The 18,575-nt window shown below is 36.3% G+C and overlaps 1 protein-coding gene across 1 annotated transcript; it reads left to right on the top strand.

Moving 5' to 3' along the window:
- Positions 1 to 17,543: 17,543 nt before the first annotated feature.
- LOC122320409 lies at positions 17,544 to 17,999 on the top strand. The gene has a single exon (XM_043208557.1). It carries the CDS (start codon positions 17,544 to 17,546, stop codon positions 17,997 to 17,999), a length of 456 nt encoding a protein of 151 aa, XP_043064492.1.
- Positions 18,000 to 18,575: the final 576 nt, after the last annotated feature.

Raw genomic sequence — 18,575 nt, 5'->3', positions numbered from 1 at the left:
TTCCATACATAACTTTTGTGTATCTAGAACCGTTTTCGCAGCGCACGTATCGAAAGCACTCAGAGATAGATAATTTCCCCGTTTTTTAAACATTTACCACTTTTTCTTCGTTCCTATGTGTCGCAGCGTGATGATATAAAGCTTCAAGCCTTCCTCAATAAATGGACTATCCAACACTGAAAGAATTATTCAATTCGAGCCTATAGCTTCGGAGATAAGTGCGTTTAAACAAACAACCAAACAAACTCTCCAGCTTCTCTTAATTTAATTATTTATCACAAAAACGTTTCTCTTGAGTTAATCCTAAGAGATAGACATATACTCCCGTAGACTTTTTTTAGATAATTAAAAGAGAAATAATTCTTCCATACACAACTTTTGTGTATCTAGAACCGTTTTCGCAGCGCACGTATCGAAAGCACTCAGAGATAGATAATTTCCCCCGTTTTTTAAACATTTACCACTTTTTCTTCGTTCCTATGTGTCGCAGCGTGATGATATAAAGCTTCAAGCCTTCCTCAATAAATGGACTATCCAACACTGAAAGAATTATTCAATTCGAGCCTATAGCTTCGGAGATAAGTGCGTTTAAACAAACAACCAAACAACCTCTCCAGCTTCTCTTAATTTAATTATTTATTACAAAAACGTTTCTCTTGAGTTAATCCTAAGAGATAGACATATACTCCCGTGGACTTTTTTTAGATAATTAAAAGAGAAATAATTCTTCCATACATAACTTTTGTGTATCTAGAACCGTTTTCGCAGCGCACGCATCGAAAGCCCTCAGAGATAGAAATTTCCCCCGTTTTTTAAACATTAACCACTTTTTCTTCGTTCCTATGTGTCGCAGCGTGATGATATAAAGCTTCAAGCCTTCCTCAATAAATGGACTATCCAACACTGAAAGAATTATTCAATTCAAGCCTATAGCTTCGGAGATAAGTGCGTTTAAACAAACAACCAAACAAACTCTCCAGCTTCTCTTAATTTAATTATTTATCACAAAAACGTTTCTCTTGAGTTAATCCTAAGAGATAGACATATACTCCCGTGGACTTTTTTTAGATAATTAAAAGAGAAATAATTCTTCCATACATAACTTTTGTGTATCTAGAACCGTTTTCGCAGCGCACGCATCGAAAGCCCTCAGAGATAGAAATTTCCCCCGTTTTTTAAACATTTACCACTTTTTCTTCGTTCCTATGTGTCGCAGCGTGATGATATAAAGCTTCAAGCCTTCCTCAATAAATAGACTATCCAACACTGAAAGAATTATTCAATTCGAGCCTATAGCTTCGGAGATAAGTGCGTTTAAACAAACAACCAAACAAACTCTCCAGCTTCTCTTAATTTAATTATTTATCACAAAAACGTTTCTCTTGAGTTAATCCTAAGAGATAGACATATACTCCCGTGGACTTTTTTTAGATAATTAAAAGAGAAATAATTCTTCCATACATAACTTTTGTGTATCTAGAACCGTTTTCGCAGCGCACGCATCGAAAGCCCTCAGAGATAGATAATTTCCCCCGTTTTTTAAACATTTACCACTTTTTCTTCGTTCCTATGTGTCGCAGCGTGATGATATAAAGCTTCAAGCCTTCCTCAATAAATGGACTATCCAACACTGAACGAATTATTCAATTCGAGCCTATAGCTTCGGAGATAAGTGCGTTTAAACAAACAACCAAACAAACTCTCCAGCTTCTCTTAATTTAATTATTTATCACAAAAACGTTTCTCTTGAGTTAATCCTAAGAGATAGACATATACTCCCGTGGACTTTTTTTAGATAATTAAAAGAGAAATAATTCTTCCATACATAACTTTTGTGTATCTAGAACCGTTTTCGCAGCGCACGCATCGAAAGCCCTCAGAGATAGATAATTTCCCCCGTTTTTTTAAACATTTACCACTTTTTCTTCGTTCCTATGTGTCGCAGCGTGATGATATAAAGCTTCAAGCCTTCCTCAATAAATGGACTTTCCAACACTGAAAGAATTATTCAATTCGAGCCTATAGCTTCGGAGATAAGTGCGTTTAAACAAACAACCAAACAAACTCTCCAGCTTCTCTTAATTTAATTATTTATCACAAAAACGTTTCTCTTGAGTTAATCCTAAGAGATAGACATATACTCCCGTGGACTTTTTTTAGATAATTAAAAGAGAAATAATTCTTCCATACATAACTTTTGTGTATCTAGAACCGTTTTCGCAGCGCACGCATCGAAAGCCCTCAGAGATAGATAATTTCCCCCGTTTTTTAAACATTTACCACTTTTTCTTCGTTCCTATGTGTCGCAGCGTGATGATATAAAGCTTCAAGCCTTCCTCAATAAATGGACTATCCAACACTGAAAGAATTATTCAATTCGAGCCTATAGCTTCGGAGATAAGTGCGTTTAAACAAACAACCAAACAAACTCTCCAGCTTCTCTTAATTTAATTATTTATCACAAAAACGTTTCTCTTGAGTTAATTCTAAGAGATAGACATATACTCCCGTGGACTTTTTTTTAGATAATTAAAAGAGAAATAATTCTTCCATACACAACTTTTGTGTATCTAGAACCGTTTTCGCAGCGCACGTATCGAAAGCACTCAGAGATAGATAATTTCCCCCGTTTTTTAAACATTTAACACTTTTTCTTCGTTCCTATGTGTCGCAGCGTGATGATATAAAGCTTCAAGCCTTCCTCAATAAATGGACTATCCAACACTGAAAGAATTATTCAATTCGAGCCTATAGCTTCGGAGATAAGTGCGTTTAAACAAACAACCAAACAAACTCTCCAGCTTCTCTTAATTTAATTATTTATCACAAAAACGTTTCTCTTGAGTTAATCCTAAGAGATAGACATATACTCCCGTGGACTTTTTTTAGATAATTAAAAGAGAAATAATTCTTCCATACACAACTTTTGTGTATCTAGAACCGTTTTCGCAGCGCACGTATCGAAAGCACTCAGAGATAGATAATTTCCCCCGTTTTTTAAACATTTAACACTTTTTCTTCGTTCCTATGTGTCGCAGCGTGATGATATAAAGCTTCAAGCCTTCCTCAATAAATGGACTATCCAACACTGAAAGAATTATTCAATTCGAGCCTATAGCTTCGGAGATAAGTGCGTTTAAACAAACAACCAAACAAACTCTCCAGCTTCTCTTAATTTAATTATTTATCACAAAAACGTTTCTCTTGAGTTAATCCTAAGAGATAGACATATACTCCCGTGGACTTTTTTTAGATAATTAAAAGAGAAATAATTCTTCCATACACAACTTTTGTGTATCTAGAACCGTTTTCGCAGCGCACGTATCGAAAGCACTCAGAGATAGATAATTTCCCCCGTTTTTTAAACATTTACCACTTTTTCTTCGTTCCTATGTGTCGCAGCGTGATGATATAAAGCTTCAAGCCTTCCTCAATAAATGGACTATCCAACACTGAAAGAATTATTCAATTCGAGCCTATAGCTTCGGAGATAAGTGCGTTTAAACAAACAACCATACAAACTCTCCAGCTTCTCTTAATTTAATTATTTATCACAAAAACGTTTCTCTTGAGTTAATCCTAAGAGATAGACATATACTCCCGTGGACTTTTTTTAGATAATTAAAAGAGAAATAATTCTTCCATACATAACTTTTGTGTATCTAGAACCGTTTTCGCAGCGCACGCATCGAAAGCCCTCAGAGATAGAAATTTCCCCCGTTTTTTAAACATTAACCACTTTTTCTTCGTTCGATGATATAAAGCTTCAAGCCTTCCTCAATAAATGGACTATCCAACACTGAAAGAATTATTCAATTCGAGCCTATAGCTTCGGAGATAAGTGCGTTTAAACAAACAACCAAACAAACTCTCCAGCTTCTCTTAATTTAATTATTTATCACAAAAACGTTTCTCTTGAGTTAATCCTAAGAGATAGACATATACTCCCGTGGACTTTTTTTAGATAATTAAAAGAGAAATAATTCTTCCATACACAACTTTTGTGTATCTAGAACCGTTTTCGCAGCGCACGTATCGAAAGCACTCAGAGATAGATAATTTCCCCCGTTTTTTAAACATTTACCACTTTTTCTTCGTTCCTATGTGTCGCAGCGTGATGATATAAAGCTTCAAGCCTTCCTCAATAAATGGACTATCCAACACTGAAAGAATTATTCAATTCGAGCCTATAGCTTCGGAGATAAGTGCGTTTAAACAAACAACCAAACAAACTCTCCAGCTTCTCTTAATTTAATTATTTATCACAAAAACGTTTCTCTTGAGTTAATCCTAAGAGATAGACATATACTCCCGTGGACTTTTTTTAGATAATTAAAAGAGAAATAATTCTTCCATACACAACTTTTGTGTATCTAGAACCGTTTTCGCAGCGCACGTATCGAAAGCACTCAGAGATAGATAATTTCCCCCGTTTTTTAAACATTTACCACTTTTTCTTCGTTCCTATGTGTCGCAGCGTGATGATATAAAGCTTCAAGCCTTCCTCAATAAATAGACTATCCAACACTGAAAGAATTATTCAATTCGAGCCTATAGCTTCGGAGATAAGTGCGTTTAAACAAACAACCAAACAAACTCTCCAGCTTCTCTTAATTTAATTATTTATCACAAAAACGTTTCTCTTGAGTTAATCCTAAGAGATAGACATATACTCCCGTGGACTTTTTTTAGATAATTAAAAGAGAAATAATTCTTCCATACATAACTTTTGTGTATCTAGAACCGTTTTCGCAGCGCACGCATCGAAAGCCCTCAGAGATAGAAATTTCCCCCGTTTTTTAAACATTAACCACTTTTTCTTCGTTCGATGATATAAAGCTTCAAGCCTTCCTCAATAAATGGACTATCCAACACTGAAAGAATTATTCAATTCGAGCCTATAGCTTCGGAGATAAGTGCGTTTAAACAAACAACCAAACAAACTCTCCAGCTTCTCTTAATTTAATTATTTATCACAAAAACGTTTCTCTTGAGTTAATCCTAAGAGATAGACATATACTCCCGTGGACTTTTTTTAGATAATTAAAAGAGAAATAATTCTTCCATACACAACTTTTGTGTATCTAGAACCGTTTTCGCAGCGCACGTATCGAAAGCACTCAGAGATAGATAATTTCCCCCGTTTTTTAAACATTTACCACTTTTTCTTCGTTCCTATGTGTCGCAGCGTGATGATATAAAGCTTCAAGCCTTCCTCAATAAATGGACTATCCAACACTGAAAGAATTATTCAATTCGAGCCTATAGCTTCGGAGATAAGTGCGTTTAAACAAACAACCAAACAAACTCTCCAGCTTCTCTTAATTTAATTATTTATCACAAAAACGTTTCTCTTGAGTTAATCCTAAGAGATAGACATATACTCCCGTGGACTTTTTTTAGATAATTAAAAGAGAAATAATTCTTCCATACATAACTTTTGTGTATCTAGAACCGTTTTCGCAGCGCACGTATCGAAAGCACTCAGAGATAGATAATTTCCCCCGTTTTTTAAACATTTACCACTTTTTCTTCGTTCCTATGTGTCGCAGCGTGATGATATAAAGCTTCAAGCCTTCCTCAATAAATGGACTATCCAACACTGAAAGAATTATTCAATTCGAGCCTATAGCTTCGGAGATAAGTGCGTTTAAACAAACAACCAAACAAACTCTCCAGCTTCTCTTAATTTAATTATTTATCACAAAAACGTTTCTCTTGAGTTAATCCTAAGAGATAGACATATACTCCCGTGGACTTTTTTTAGATAATTAAAAGAGAAATAATTCTTCCATACATAACTTTTGTGTATCTAGAACCGTTTTCGCAGCGCACGCATCGAAAGCCCTCAGAGATAGATAATTTCCCCCGTTTTTTTAAACATTTACCACTTTTTCTTCGTTCCTATGTGTCGCAGCGTGATGATATAAAGCTTCAAGCCTTCCTCAATAAATGGACTTTCCAACACTGAAAGAATTATTCAATTCGAGCCTATAGCTTCGGAGATAAGTGCGTTTAAACAAACAACCAAACAAACTCTCCAGCTTCTCTTAATTTAATTATTTATCACAAAAACGTTTCTCTTGAGTTAATCCTAAGAGATAGACATATACTCCCGTGGACTTTTTTTTAGATAATTAAAAGAGAAATAATTCTTCCATACATAACTTTTGTGTATCTAGAACCGTTTTCGCAGCGCACGCATCGAAAGCCCTCAGAGATAGATAATTTCCCCCGTTTTTTAAACATTTACCACTTTTTCTTCGTTCCTATGTGTCGCAGCGTGATGATATAAAGCTTCAAGCCTTCCTCAATAAATGGACTATCCAACACTGAAAGAATTATTCAATTCGAGCCTATAGCTTCGGAGATAAGTGCGTTTAAACAAACAACCAAACAAACTCTCCAGCTTCTCTTAATTTAATTATTTATCACAAAAACGTTTCTCTTGAGTTAATCCTAAGAGATAGACATATACTCCCGTGGACTTTTTATACCCTTGCAGAGCAAAGGGTATTATAATTTTGGCCAGAAGTTTGCAACGCAGTGAAGGAGACACCTCAGACCCCATAAAGTATATATATTCTTGATCAGCATCACGATCTGAGTCGAAATCCGTCTGTACGTCTGTCCGTCTGTCCGTCTGTCCGTCTGTCCGTCTGTCCGTCTGTCCGTTTCTGCCTAAACTAGTCTCTCAGTTTTAAAGCTATCTTGCTGAAACTTTCCCAAAAGGTGTGTAGGTATTGCACGCAGTATATAAGTCGGAACGGGCCGGATCGGCCGACTATATCGGATAGCTCCCATACGAGAGAATGAAATAAAAAATGCTCACGCCGTTGTTTTTGGTCAAATCGACTTGAATTCTTCAAGATGGCGCTTTCTAACTGTTATTGAATTTCGTATTAAATTTGAACAAAATCGGATAACTCTATCATATAGCTGCCATAGGAGATATCGAAAAATATATATAGAATTAATGGAAATAAATTGACAGCATCGTTGTTTTTTATCCCACGAGCATGATTTTTTGAGTATCAAGTTTTTTAACTAGCCTTGATTTATAAAAAAAATTTCATAAAAATCGGACAACTATATCATATAGCTGCCATAGGAAAGATCGAAAAATCTATATAGAATCAACGGAAATAAAATGATAACATCGTTATTTCTCATCAGAAAATCATGATTTTTGGAATATAGAGTTTTCTAACGACTCTTGAATAACAAATAAAATTTCATCGAAATCGGACGACTATATCATATAGCTCCCATATGATCTATAGTCGGAAATATGGAAAATGAATAGAAAAATCGTTATAGCTTCGATGTTGTTTAGCCTTTATGCATTTTGTTCACATATTTGATGACTGCAAGGGTATATAAGCTTCGGCTTGCCGAAGTTAGCTTCCTTTCTTGTTTTTAGATAATTAAAAGAGAAATAATTCTTCCATACATAACTTTTGTGTATCTAGAACCGTTTTCGCAGCGCACGTATCGAAAGCACTCAGAGATAGATAATTTCCCCCGTTTTTTAAACATTTACCACTTTTTCTTCGTTCCTATGTGTCGCAGCGTGATGATATAAAGCTTCAAGCCTTCCTCAATAAATGGACTATCCAACACTGAAAGAATTATTCAATTCGAGCCTATAGCTTCGGAGATAAGTGCGTTTAAACAAACAACCAAACAAACTCTCCAGCTTCTCTTAATTTAATTATTTATCACAAAAACGTTTCTCTTGAGTTAATCCTAAGAGATAGACATATACTCCCGTGGACTTTTTTTAGATAATTAAAAGAGAAATAATTCTTCCATACATAACTTTTGTGTATCTAGAACCGTTTTCGCAGCGCACGCATCGAAAGCCCTCAGAGATAGAAATTTCCCCCGTTTTTTAAACATTAACCACTTTTTCTTCGTTCGATGATATAAAGCTTCAAGCCTTCCTCAATAAATGGACTATCCAACACTGAAAGAATTATTCAATTCGAGCCTATAGCTTCGGAGATAAGTGCGTTTAAACAAACAACCAAACAAACTCTCCAGCTTCTCTTAATTTAATTATTTATCACAAAAACGTTTCTCTTGAGTTAATCCTAAGAGATAGACATATACTCCCGTGGACTTTTTTTAGATAATTAAAAGAGAAATAATTCTTCCATACACAACTTTTGTGTATCTAGAACCGTTTTCGCAGCGCACGTATCGAAAGCACTCAGAGATAGATAATTTCCCCCGTTTTTTAAACATTTACCACTTTTTCTTCGTTCCTATGTGTCGCAGCGTGATGATATAAAGCTTCAAGCCTTCCTCAATAAATGGACTATCCAACACTGAAAGAATTATTCAATTCGAGCCTATAGCTTCGGAGATAAGTGCGTTTAAACAAACAACCAAACAAACTCTCCAGCTTCTCTTAATTTAATTATTTATCACAAAAACGTTTCTCTTGAGTTAATCCTAAGAGATAGACATATACTCCCGTGGACTTTTTTTTAGATAATTAAAAGAGAAATAATTCTTCCATACACAACTTTTGTGTATCTAGAACCGTTTTCGCAGCGCACGTATCGAAAGCACTCAGAGATAGATAATTTCCCCCGTTTTTTAAACATTTACCACTTTTTCTTCGTTCCTATGTGTCGCAGCGTGATGATATAAAGCTTCAAGCCTTCCTCAATAAATAGACTATCCAACACTGAAAGAATTATTCAATTCGAGCCTATAGCTTCGGAGATAAGTGCGTTTAAACAAACAACCAAACAAACTCTCCAGCTTCTCTTAATTTAATTATTTATCACAAAAACGTTTCTCTTGAGTTAATCCTAAGAGATAGACATATACTCGTGGAGATAAGTGCGTTTAAACAAACAACCAAACAAACTCTCCAGCTTCTCTTAATTTAATTATTTATCACAAAAACGTTTCTCTTGAGTTAATCCTAAGAGATAGACATATACTCGTGGACTTTTTTTTAGATAATTAAAAGAGAAATAATTCTTCCATACATAACTTTTGTGTATCTAGAACCGTTTTCGCAGCGCACGCATCGAAAGCCCTCAGAGATAGATAATTTCCCCCGTTTTTTTAAACATTTACCACTTTTTCTTCGTTCCTATGTGTCGCAGCGTGATGATATAAAGCTTCAAGCCTTCCTCAATAAATGGACTTTCCAACACTGAAAGAATTATTCAATTCGAGCCTATAGCTTCGGAGATAAGTGCGTTTAAACAAACAACCAAACAAACTCTCCAGCTTCTCTTAATTTAATTATTTATCACAAAAACGTTTCTCTTGAGTTAATCCTAAGAGATAGACATATACTCCCGTGGACTTTTTTTTAGATAATTAAAAGAGAAATAATTCTTCCATACATAACTTTTGTGTATCTAGAACCGTTTTCGCAGCGCACGCATCGAAAGCCCTCAGAGATAGATAATTTCCCCCGTTTTTTTAAACATTTACCACTTTTTCTTCGTTCCTATGTGTCGCAGCCTGATGATATAAAGCTTCAAGCCTTCCTCAATAAATGGACTATCCAACACTGAAAGAATTATTCAATTCGAGCCTATAGCTTCGGAGATAAGTGCGTTTAAACAAACAACCAAACAAACTCTCCAGCTTCTCTTAATTTAATTATTTATCACAAAAACGTTTCTCTTGAGTTAATCCTAAGAGATAGACATATACTCCCGTGGACTTTTTTTAGATAATTAAAAGAGAAATAATTCTTCCATACATAACTTTTGTGTATCTAGAACCGTTTTCGCAGCGCACGCATCGAAAGCCCTCAGAGATAGAAATTTCCCCCGTTTTTTAAACATTAACCACTTTTTCTTCGTTCCTATGTGTCGCAGCGTGATGATATAAAGCTTCAAGCCTTCCTCAATAAATGGACTATCCAACACTGAAAGAATTATTCAATTCAAGCCTATAGCTTCGGAGATAAGTGCGTTTAAACAAACAACCAAACAAACTCTCCAGCTTCTCTTAATTTAATTATTTATCACAAAAACGTTTCTCTTGAGTTAATCCTAAGAGATAGACATATACTCCCGTGGACTTTTTTTAGATAATTAAAAGAGAAATAATTCTTCCATACATAACTTTTGTGTATCTAGAACCGTTTTCGCAGCGCACGCATCGAAAGCCCTCAGAGATAGATAATTTCCCCCGTTTTTTAAACATTTACCACTTTTTCTTCGTTCCTATGTGTCGCAGCGTGATGATATAAAGCTTCAAGCCTTCCTCAATAAATAGACTATCCAACACTGAAAGAATTATTCAATTCGAGCCTATAGCTTCGGAGATAAGTGCGTTTAAACAAACAACCAAACAAACTCTCCAGCTTCTCTTAATTTAATTATTTATCACAAAAACGTTTCTCTTGAGTTAATCCTAAGAGATAGACATATACTCGTGGAGATAAGTGCGTTTAAACAAACAACCAAACAAACTCTCCAGCTTCTCTTAATTTAATTATTTATCACAAAAACGTTTCTCTTGAGTTAATCCTAAGAGATAGACATATACTCGTGGACTTTTTTTTAGATAATTAAAAGAGAAATAATTCTTCCATACATAACTTTTGTGTATCTAGAACCGTTTTCGCAGCGCACGCATCGAAAGCCCTCAGAGATAGATAATTTCCCCCGTTTTTTTAAACATTTACCACTTTTTCTTCGTTCCTATGTGTCGCAGCGTGATGATATAAAGCTTCAAGCCTTCCTCAATAAATGGACTTTCCAACACTGAAAGAATTATTCAATTCGAGCCTATAGCTTCGGAGATAAGTGCGTTTAAACAAACAACCAAACAAACTCTCCAGCTTCTCTTAATTTAATTATTTATCACAAAAACGTTTCTCTTGAGTTAATCCTAAGAGATAGACATATACTCCCGTGGACTTTTTTTAGATAATTAAAAGAGAAATAATTCTTCCATACATAACTTTTGTGTATCTAGAACCGTTTTCGCAGCGCACGCATCGAAAGCCCTCAGAGATAGATAATTTCCCCCGTTTTTTTAAACATTTACCACTTTTTCTTCGTTCCTATGTGTCGCAGCGTGATGATATAAAGCTTCAAGCCTTCCTCAATAAATGGACTATCCAACACTGAAAGAATTATTCAATTCGAGCCTATAGCTTCGGAGATAAGTGCGTTTAAACAGACAACCAAACAAACTCTCCAGCTTCTCTTAATTTAATTATTTATCACAAAAACGTTTCTCTTGAGTTAATCCTAAGAGATAGACATATACTCCCGTGGACTTTTTTTTAGATAATTAAAAGAGAAATAATTCTTCCATACACAACTTTTGTGTATCTAGAACCGTTTTCGCAGCGCACGTATCGAAAGCACTCAGAGATAGATAATTTCCCCCGTTTTTTAAACATTTAACACTTTTTCTTCGTTCCTATGTGTCGCAGCGTGATGATATAAAGCTTCAAGCCTTCCTCAATAAATGGACTATCCAACACTGAAAGAATTATTCAATTCGAGCCTATAGCTTCGGAGATAAGTGCGTTTAAACAAACAACCAAACAAACTCTCCAGCTTCTCTTAATTTAATTATTTATCACAAAAACGTTTCTCTTGAGTTAATCCTAAGAGATAGACATATACTCCCGTGGACTTTTTTTAGATAATTAAAAGAGAAATAATTCTTCCATACACAACTTTTGTGTATCTAGAACCGTTTTCGCAGCGCACGTATCGAAAGCACTCAGAGATAGATAATTTCCCCCGTTTTTTAAACATTTACCACTTTTTCTTCGTTCCTATGTGTCGCAGCGTGATGATATAAAGCTTCAAGCCTTCCTCAATAAATGGACTATCCAACACTGAAAGAATTATTCAATTCGAGCCTATAGCTTCGGAGATAAGTGCGTTTAAACAAACAACCAAACAAACTCTCCAGCTTCTCTTAATTTAATTATTTATCACAAAAACGTTTCTCTTGAGTTAATCCTAAGAGATAGACATATACTCCCGTGGACTTTTTTTAGATAATTAAAAGAGAAATAATTCTTCCATACATAACTTTTGTGTATCTAGAACCGTTTTCGCAGCGCACGCATCGAAAGCCCTCAGAGATAGAAATTTCCCCCGTTTTTTAAACATTTACCACTTTTTCTTCGTTCCTATGTGTCGCAGCGTGATGATATAAAGCTTCAAGCCTTCCTCAATAAATAGACTATCCAACACTGAAAGAATTATTCAATTCGAGCCTATAGCTTCGGAGATAAGTGCGTTTAAACAAACAACCAAACAAACTCTCCAGCTTCTCTTAATTTAATTATTTATCACAAAAACGTTTCTCTTGAGTTAATCCTAAGAGATAGACATATACTCGTGGAGATAAGTGCGTTTAAACAAACAACCAAACAAACTCTCCAGCTTCTCTTAATTTAATTATTTATCACAAAAACGTTTCTCTTGAGTTAATCCTAAGAGATAGACATATACTCGTGGACTTTTTTTTAGATAATTAAAAGAGAAATAATTCTTCCATACATAACTTTTGTGTATCTAGAACCGTTTTCGCAGCGCACGCATCGAAAGCCCTCAGAGATAGATAATTTCCCCCGTTTTTTTAAACATTTACCACTTTTTCTTCGTTCCTATGTGTCGCAGCGTGATGATATAAAGCTTCAAGCCTTCCTCAATAAATGGACTTTCCAACACTGAAAGAATTATTCAATTCGAGCCTATAGCTTCGGAGATAAGTGCGTTTAAACAAACAACCAAACAAACTCTCCAGCTTCTCTTAATTTAATTATTTATCACAAAAACGTTTCTCTTGAGTTAATCCTAAGAGATAGACATATACTCCCGTGGACTTTTTTTAGATAATTAAAAGAGAAATAATTCTTCCATACATAACTTTTGTGTATCTAGAACCGTTTTCGCAGCGCACGCATCGAAAGCCCTCAGAGATAGATAATTTCCCCCGTTTTTTTAAACATTTACCACTTTTTCTTCGTTCCTATGTGTCGCAGCGTGATGATATAAAGCTTCAAGCCTTCCTCAATAAATGGACTATCCAACACTGAAAGAATTATTCAATTCGAGCCTATAGCTTCGGAGATAAGTGCGTTTAAACAAACAACCAAACAAACTCTCCAGCTTCTCTTAATTTAATTATTTATCACAAAAACGTTTCTCTTGAGTTAATCCTAAGAGATAGACATATACTCCCGTGGACTTTTTTTTAGATAATTAAAAGAGAAATAATTCTTCCATACACAACTTTTGTGTATCTAGAACCGTTTTCGCAGCGCACGTATCGAAAGCACTCAGAGATAGATAATTTCCCCCGTTTTTTAAACATTTACCACTTTTTCTTCGTTCCTATGTGTCGCAGCGTGATGATATAAAGCTTCAAGCCTTCCTCAATAAATGGACTATCCAACACTGAAAGAATTATTCAATTCGAGCCTATAGCTTCGGAGATAAGTGCGTTTAAACAAACAACCAAACAAACTCTCCAGCTTCTCTTAATTTAATTATTTATCACAAAAACGTTTCTCTTGAGTTAATCCTAAGAGATAGACATATACTCCCGTGGACTTTTTTTAGATAATTAAAAGAGAAATAATTCTTCCATACACAACTTTTGTGTATCTAGAACCGTTTTCGCAGCGCACGTATCGAAAGCACTCAGAGATAGATAATTTCCCCCGTTTTTTAAACATTTACCACTTTTTCTTCGTTCCTATGTGTCGCAGCGTGATGATATAAAGCTTCAAGCCTTCCTCAATAAATGGACTATCCAACACTGAAAGAATTATTCAATTCGAGCCTATAGCTTCGGAGATAAGTGCGTTTAAACAAACAACCAAACAAACTCTCCAGCTTCTCTTAATTTAATTATTTATCACAAAAACGTTTCTCTTGAGTTAATCCTAAGAGATAGACATATACTCCCGTGGACTTTTTTTAGATAATTAAAAGAGAAATAATTCTTCCATACACAACTTTTGTGTATCTAGAACCGTTTTCGCAGCGCACGTATCGAAAGCACTCAGAGATAGATAATTTCCCCCGTTTTTTAAACATTTACCACTTTTTCTTCATTCCTATGTGTCGCAGCGTGATGATATAAAGCTTCAAGCCTTCCTCAATAAATAGACTATCCAACACTGAAAGAATTATTCAATTCGAGCCTATAGCTTCGGAGATAAGTGCGTTTAAACAAACAACCAAACAAACTCTCCAGCTTCTCTTAATTTAATTATTTATCACAAAAACGTTTCTCTTGAGTTAATCCTAAGAGATAGACATATACTCCCGTGGACTTTTTTTTAGATAATTAAAAGAGAAATAATTCTTCCATACACAACTTTTGTGTATCTAGAACCGTTTTCGCAGCGCACGTATCGAAAGCACTCAGAGATAGATAATTTCCCCCGTTTTTTAAACATTTACCACTTTTTCTTCGTTCCTATGTGTCGCAGCGTGATGATATAAAGCTTCAAGCCTTCCTCAATAAATGGACTATCCAACACTGAAAGAATTATTCAATTCGAGCCTATAGCTTCGGAGATAAGTGCGTTTAAACAAACAACCAAACAAACTCTCCAGCTTCTCTTAATTTAATTATTTATCACAAAAACGTTTCTCTTGAGTTAATCCTAAGAGATAGACATATACTCCCGTGGACTTTTTTTTAGATAATTAAAAGAGAAATAATTCTTCCATACACAACTTTTGTGTATCTAGAACCGTTTTCGCAGCGCACGCATCGAAAGCCCTCAGAGATAGATAATTTCCCCCGTTTTTTTAAACATTTAACACTTTTTCTTCGTTCCTATGTGTCGCAGCGTGATGATATAAAGCTTCAAGCCTTCCTCAATAAATGGACTATCCAACACTGAAAGAATTATTCAATTCGAGCCTATAGCTTCGGAGATAAGTGCGTTTAAACAAACAACCAAACAAACTCTCCAGCTTCTCTTAATTTAATTATTTATCACAAAAACGTTTCTCTTGAGTTAATCCTAAGAGATAGACATATACTCCCGTGGACTTTTTTTTAGATAATTAAAAGAGAAATAATTCTTCCATACACAACTTTTGTGTATCTAGAACCGTTTTCGCAGCGCACGTATCGAAAGCACTCAGAGATAGATAATTTCCCCCGTTTTTTAAACATTTAACACTTTTTCTTCGTTCCTATGTGTCGCAGCGTGATGATATAAAGCTTCAAGCCTTCCTCAATAAATGGACTATCCAACACTGAAAGAATTATTCAATTCGAGCCTATAGCTTCGGAGATAAGTGCGTTTAAACAAACAACCAAACAAACTCTCCAGCTTCTCTTAATTTAATTATTTATCACAAAAACGTTTCTCTTGAGTTAATCCTAAGAGATAGACATATACTCCCGTGGACTTTTTTTAGATAATTAAAAGAGAAATAATTCTTCCATACATAACTTTTGTGTATCTAGAACCGTTTTCGCAGCGCACGAGTTACCGCCTCAACAATTAGCCTCGGCGGTCCCCCACCAAAACCGCCGCGACTATTGTAACCGCCGCTACAGCAAACACTTAAGCGGCCACCCGATCGTCACGCCGCCTCAGCAAACACTTCAGCGGCCATCCGATCGCCCTACTAATAACCGATGCATCGAATCGCAGACGAATCAAAACAATAGCATCCGCTCCGCTTAGCCACTCTACTAAACTACTCCAATTATACGACCCACTTCAAATCCATAGAGTAAGCACTTTCCGTTAGATCAGCATTTTATGTTAGAATAAGAATCAACAAACCAACCAAAAGAGAAATACAGAATCAGTCTTAAAGTTGAACTCAAACCATCCGGGCGTTTTATTCAAAATCTTGTGAAGTCAAAGTGATTCCCAAATCAAGTACAACATTCCCAATTCGAACCTATTATAACTGGCGCAGTCGGTAGTCTTCGCCCACGAACGGATTCTACAAAGGACCTTTGGACGATCAAGGACGAGCAGGATCCGAGACGACGAAGACCGAGAAGGATGATCAGGATCCTAATTATTATTATGTAAGAAAGTGGGTAGAGTGAAGTGTGTGACATGGAGTGAATAGTAAAGTAAAAGTAACAAAAGTAAAAGCAATAATAATGGAGAAGAGAAAGCCTATAATCAGGAAATATATTAAGATCGGTAAAAGGAGTGAAGTACAGCGGGATCGAATCGTACCCTCAGGAAAAAGAAAATTAATAAAGACTAAAACTAGAGGGTATGATATTGAATGCGAGGCGTATTAATATAAAAGAGAGAATATGATAAAAAGGTGGAGAATTATAGTATTGAGCAGTGTGAGTGTGCAAATAATTGATTATAAGTAAACGAAATAATGTTGATGTAGGCGAAAAGTCAAACGAGGTCAAGTTGAATAGCAGAATGCATCGAGCATCGACCTAGTCATGGGTACCAACAGTTTGACGTTAAGTAGGTCGGTGCGATCAACGGTGGGTGTAGGTCAGGCACTTCGATCGGCGTTGGCAGCAGGTCAAGGGTTTGATGTGCACCGAGTGGTCCGGTCGAGCGGCTCGATCGGCGACGTTGTGGTTATAGTTAATACACAATGGGTCGACCGAGCAAGCTCGGGCACCCTGCACAGTAGGAAGTTAACTGAACGAATAAATAATGATGGATGAGTACTAGACAAACGGTGCATAATGTCAATAAGAAATACGTTGAACATGGAGAATAATGTTCAGTTGTGAGTGAATAGTTTATTTCGGTTGGACTTTCAGTTGTATTAAATGGCGAACTGTAGAGCACAGAGCGACTGTTTAGCAAGGGAAGTGTTAATTCGAAGTAAAACCGAGTAGGAGGAAAGAAATCCATTGGCATGTATTAGACTGCGCCTTGTAACGCACAGGGCGGTGGTTTAGCATGAAGGTGGAAGGATTAGAACAAGGAAGGAATATATAGCTGAAGACATAAGGTACACGATTTGGTCATTTACACGTAGTAGGTGACACACTGTGGTCACTTAGCGTAGGAATGACCGAAGACAATTATAAGACCAGGAGCGATGAAAAGGAAATTAAAGAGGAAACTGGCAATGACTGTCCGCAATTAGTTGTTTAGCTGTAGCTCACAGCTGAACAACTAGCTTCAGCATGCTAGGAGCAGCGAGTGCTCGAAACAATAATGTTAGGGACGAAAACGGCTACTTTACGGATGATAGCAGAATAAATATTAAGAGGAAGTCCATTGTTGCTATTGGAAAAAAAGAAAAAGGAAAATCTTTTGAAGTTAACTTACGATAATTAATTACAGAACTCCAAGTCTCCACACGGAAACTCACGAAGCCACTACACTATAACAACAACAGAAGATAGGAATAACATTGAGATAACCAACCAGCAGGATATATAGTAAATAAGAACACACATAATACTTACCTATTAATTATTATTACATCACTAAAAGATTAAGCTAAGTATTATAAGAAAATTACGAATAAGCAAGATAGACTTTGGGAATTCCAAGAAAGTTAAGTCCGAAAGTAATGCAGGTAGAAAAGGAACCCGTAGCAATGGCAACAACAAGCGTACTAGAAGCGATTAAGGTAGTAGACCTAGTGGAGATTATTCCAAAGTACGAGGGGGAGTCTGGAAAATTAAACGGATTTATAGCAGCGGTAGAGCAGGTCCTAGGTCTTATTAAAGGGGAAGAAAGGTCGAGTGTAGGACTAATAGCATTAAGGGCCATTAGGAGCAAGATTGTAGGAGCAGCGGATAGGGCTCTGGATCTAGATGAATCGGAATTGAACTGGGACCGTATCAAGGAAACGCTAATAACACATTTCAAGGACAAGAGGTCGGAGCAAGACCTAATTATGGAGTTAACACACCTGAAGGAAAAGAAATTGGATTTGGACACTTTGTACACGAAGGTTATGGCCTTGAAGAAAGCCCTCGTTAACCAGAACAAGGCTTTGGAACGGGGGATGATACTCAGGGAGACAAACCCAAATGGTATGAGGAGATAGCGTTGAATGCCTTCATATCAGCGCTGGACGGACCAGTAGGCGTGACCATTAGGAACATGAGTGTGCCAACTATAGCAAAGGCATATGAAATAGCTTGTCGAGAAAGGAACTTAGGAGAGATGGATAAAAAGAACCTGGAGCCAAGGAATCAGGAACTGACCGAGTCGCAAAGGAAGGAGGTTAAAGAGATTCCGAAACAGGAGCACGAGGAGGTGCCGATTCCGATAGCAGAAACGCAAACAGGCACCTGGGCACAGTATCGATGGGGAGACAATGCCCAACCACCATTCCCGATGCCGTTCGCAATGCCAAATATGAATGGATGGCCAGGATTCGGGTTTCCATACCCAATGATGGGCAATTCATTTGGACCAAACAATTTTGGTCAAGGAGAGACATCCGGGTACCCAAGACAATATCGCAACTACCAGAATAGGAACGCTAAATGGAATTATGGACAACAAAATCGAGACAGGCAATGGAATAGTAACTATAACTATAATAATGGCAAGCCCAGAGGGGGAAGTCAATTAGCAATCCAGGCACCAAAAGATACGCAAGGAAGTGGGCAATCAA

The sequence above is a fragment of the Drosophila ficusphila genome, unplaced genomic scaffold, assembly GCF_018152265.1.
Source record: "Drosophila ficusphila isolate 14025-0441.05 unplaced genomic scaffold, ASM1815226v1 contig_505, whole genome shotgun sequence".
NCBI lineage: Eukaryota > Metazoa > Arthropoda > Insecta > Diptera > Drosophilidae > Drosophila > Drosophila ficusphila.
The sequence above is the reverse complement of the archived record's forward strand: the minus strand, read 5'-3'. Positions and strand labels throughout refer to the sequence as shown.

Coding starts and splice junctions, on each gene's coding strand:
- LOC122320409 (XM_043208557.1), top strand. CDS start 17,544: ATGGCAACAACAAGCGTACTAGAAGCGATTAAGGTAGTAGACCTAGTG.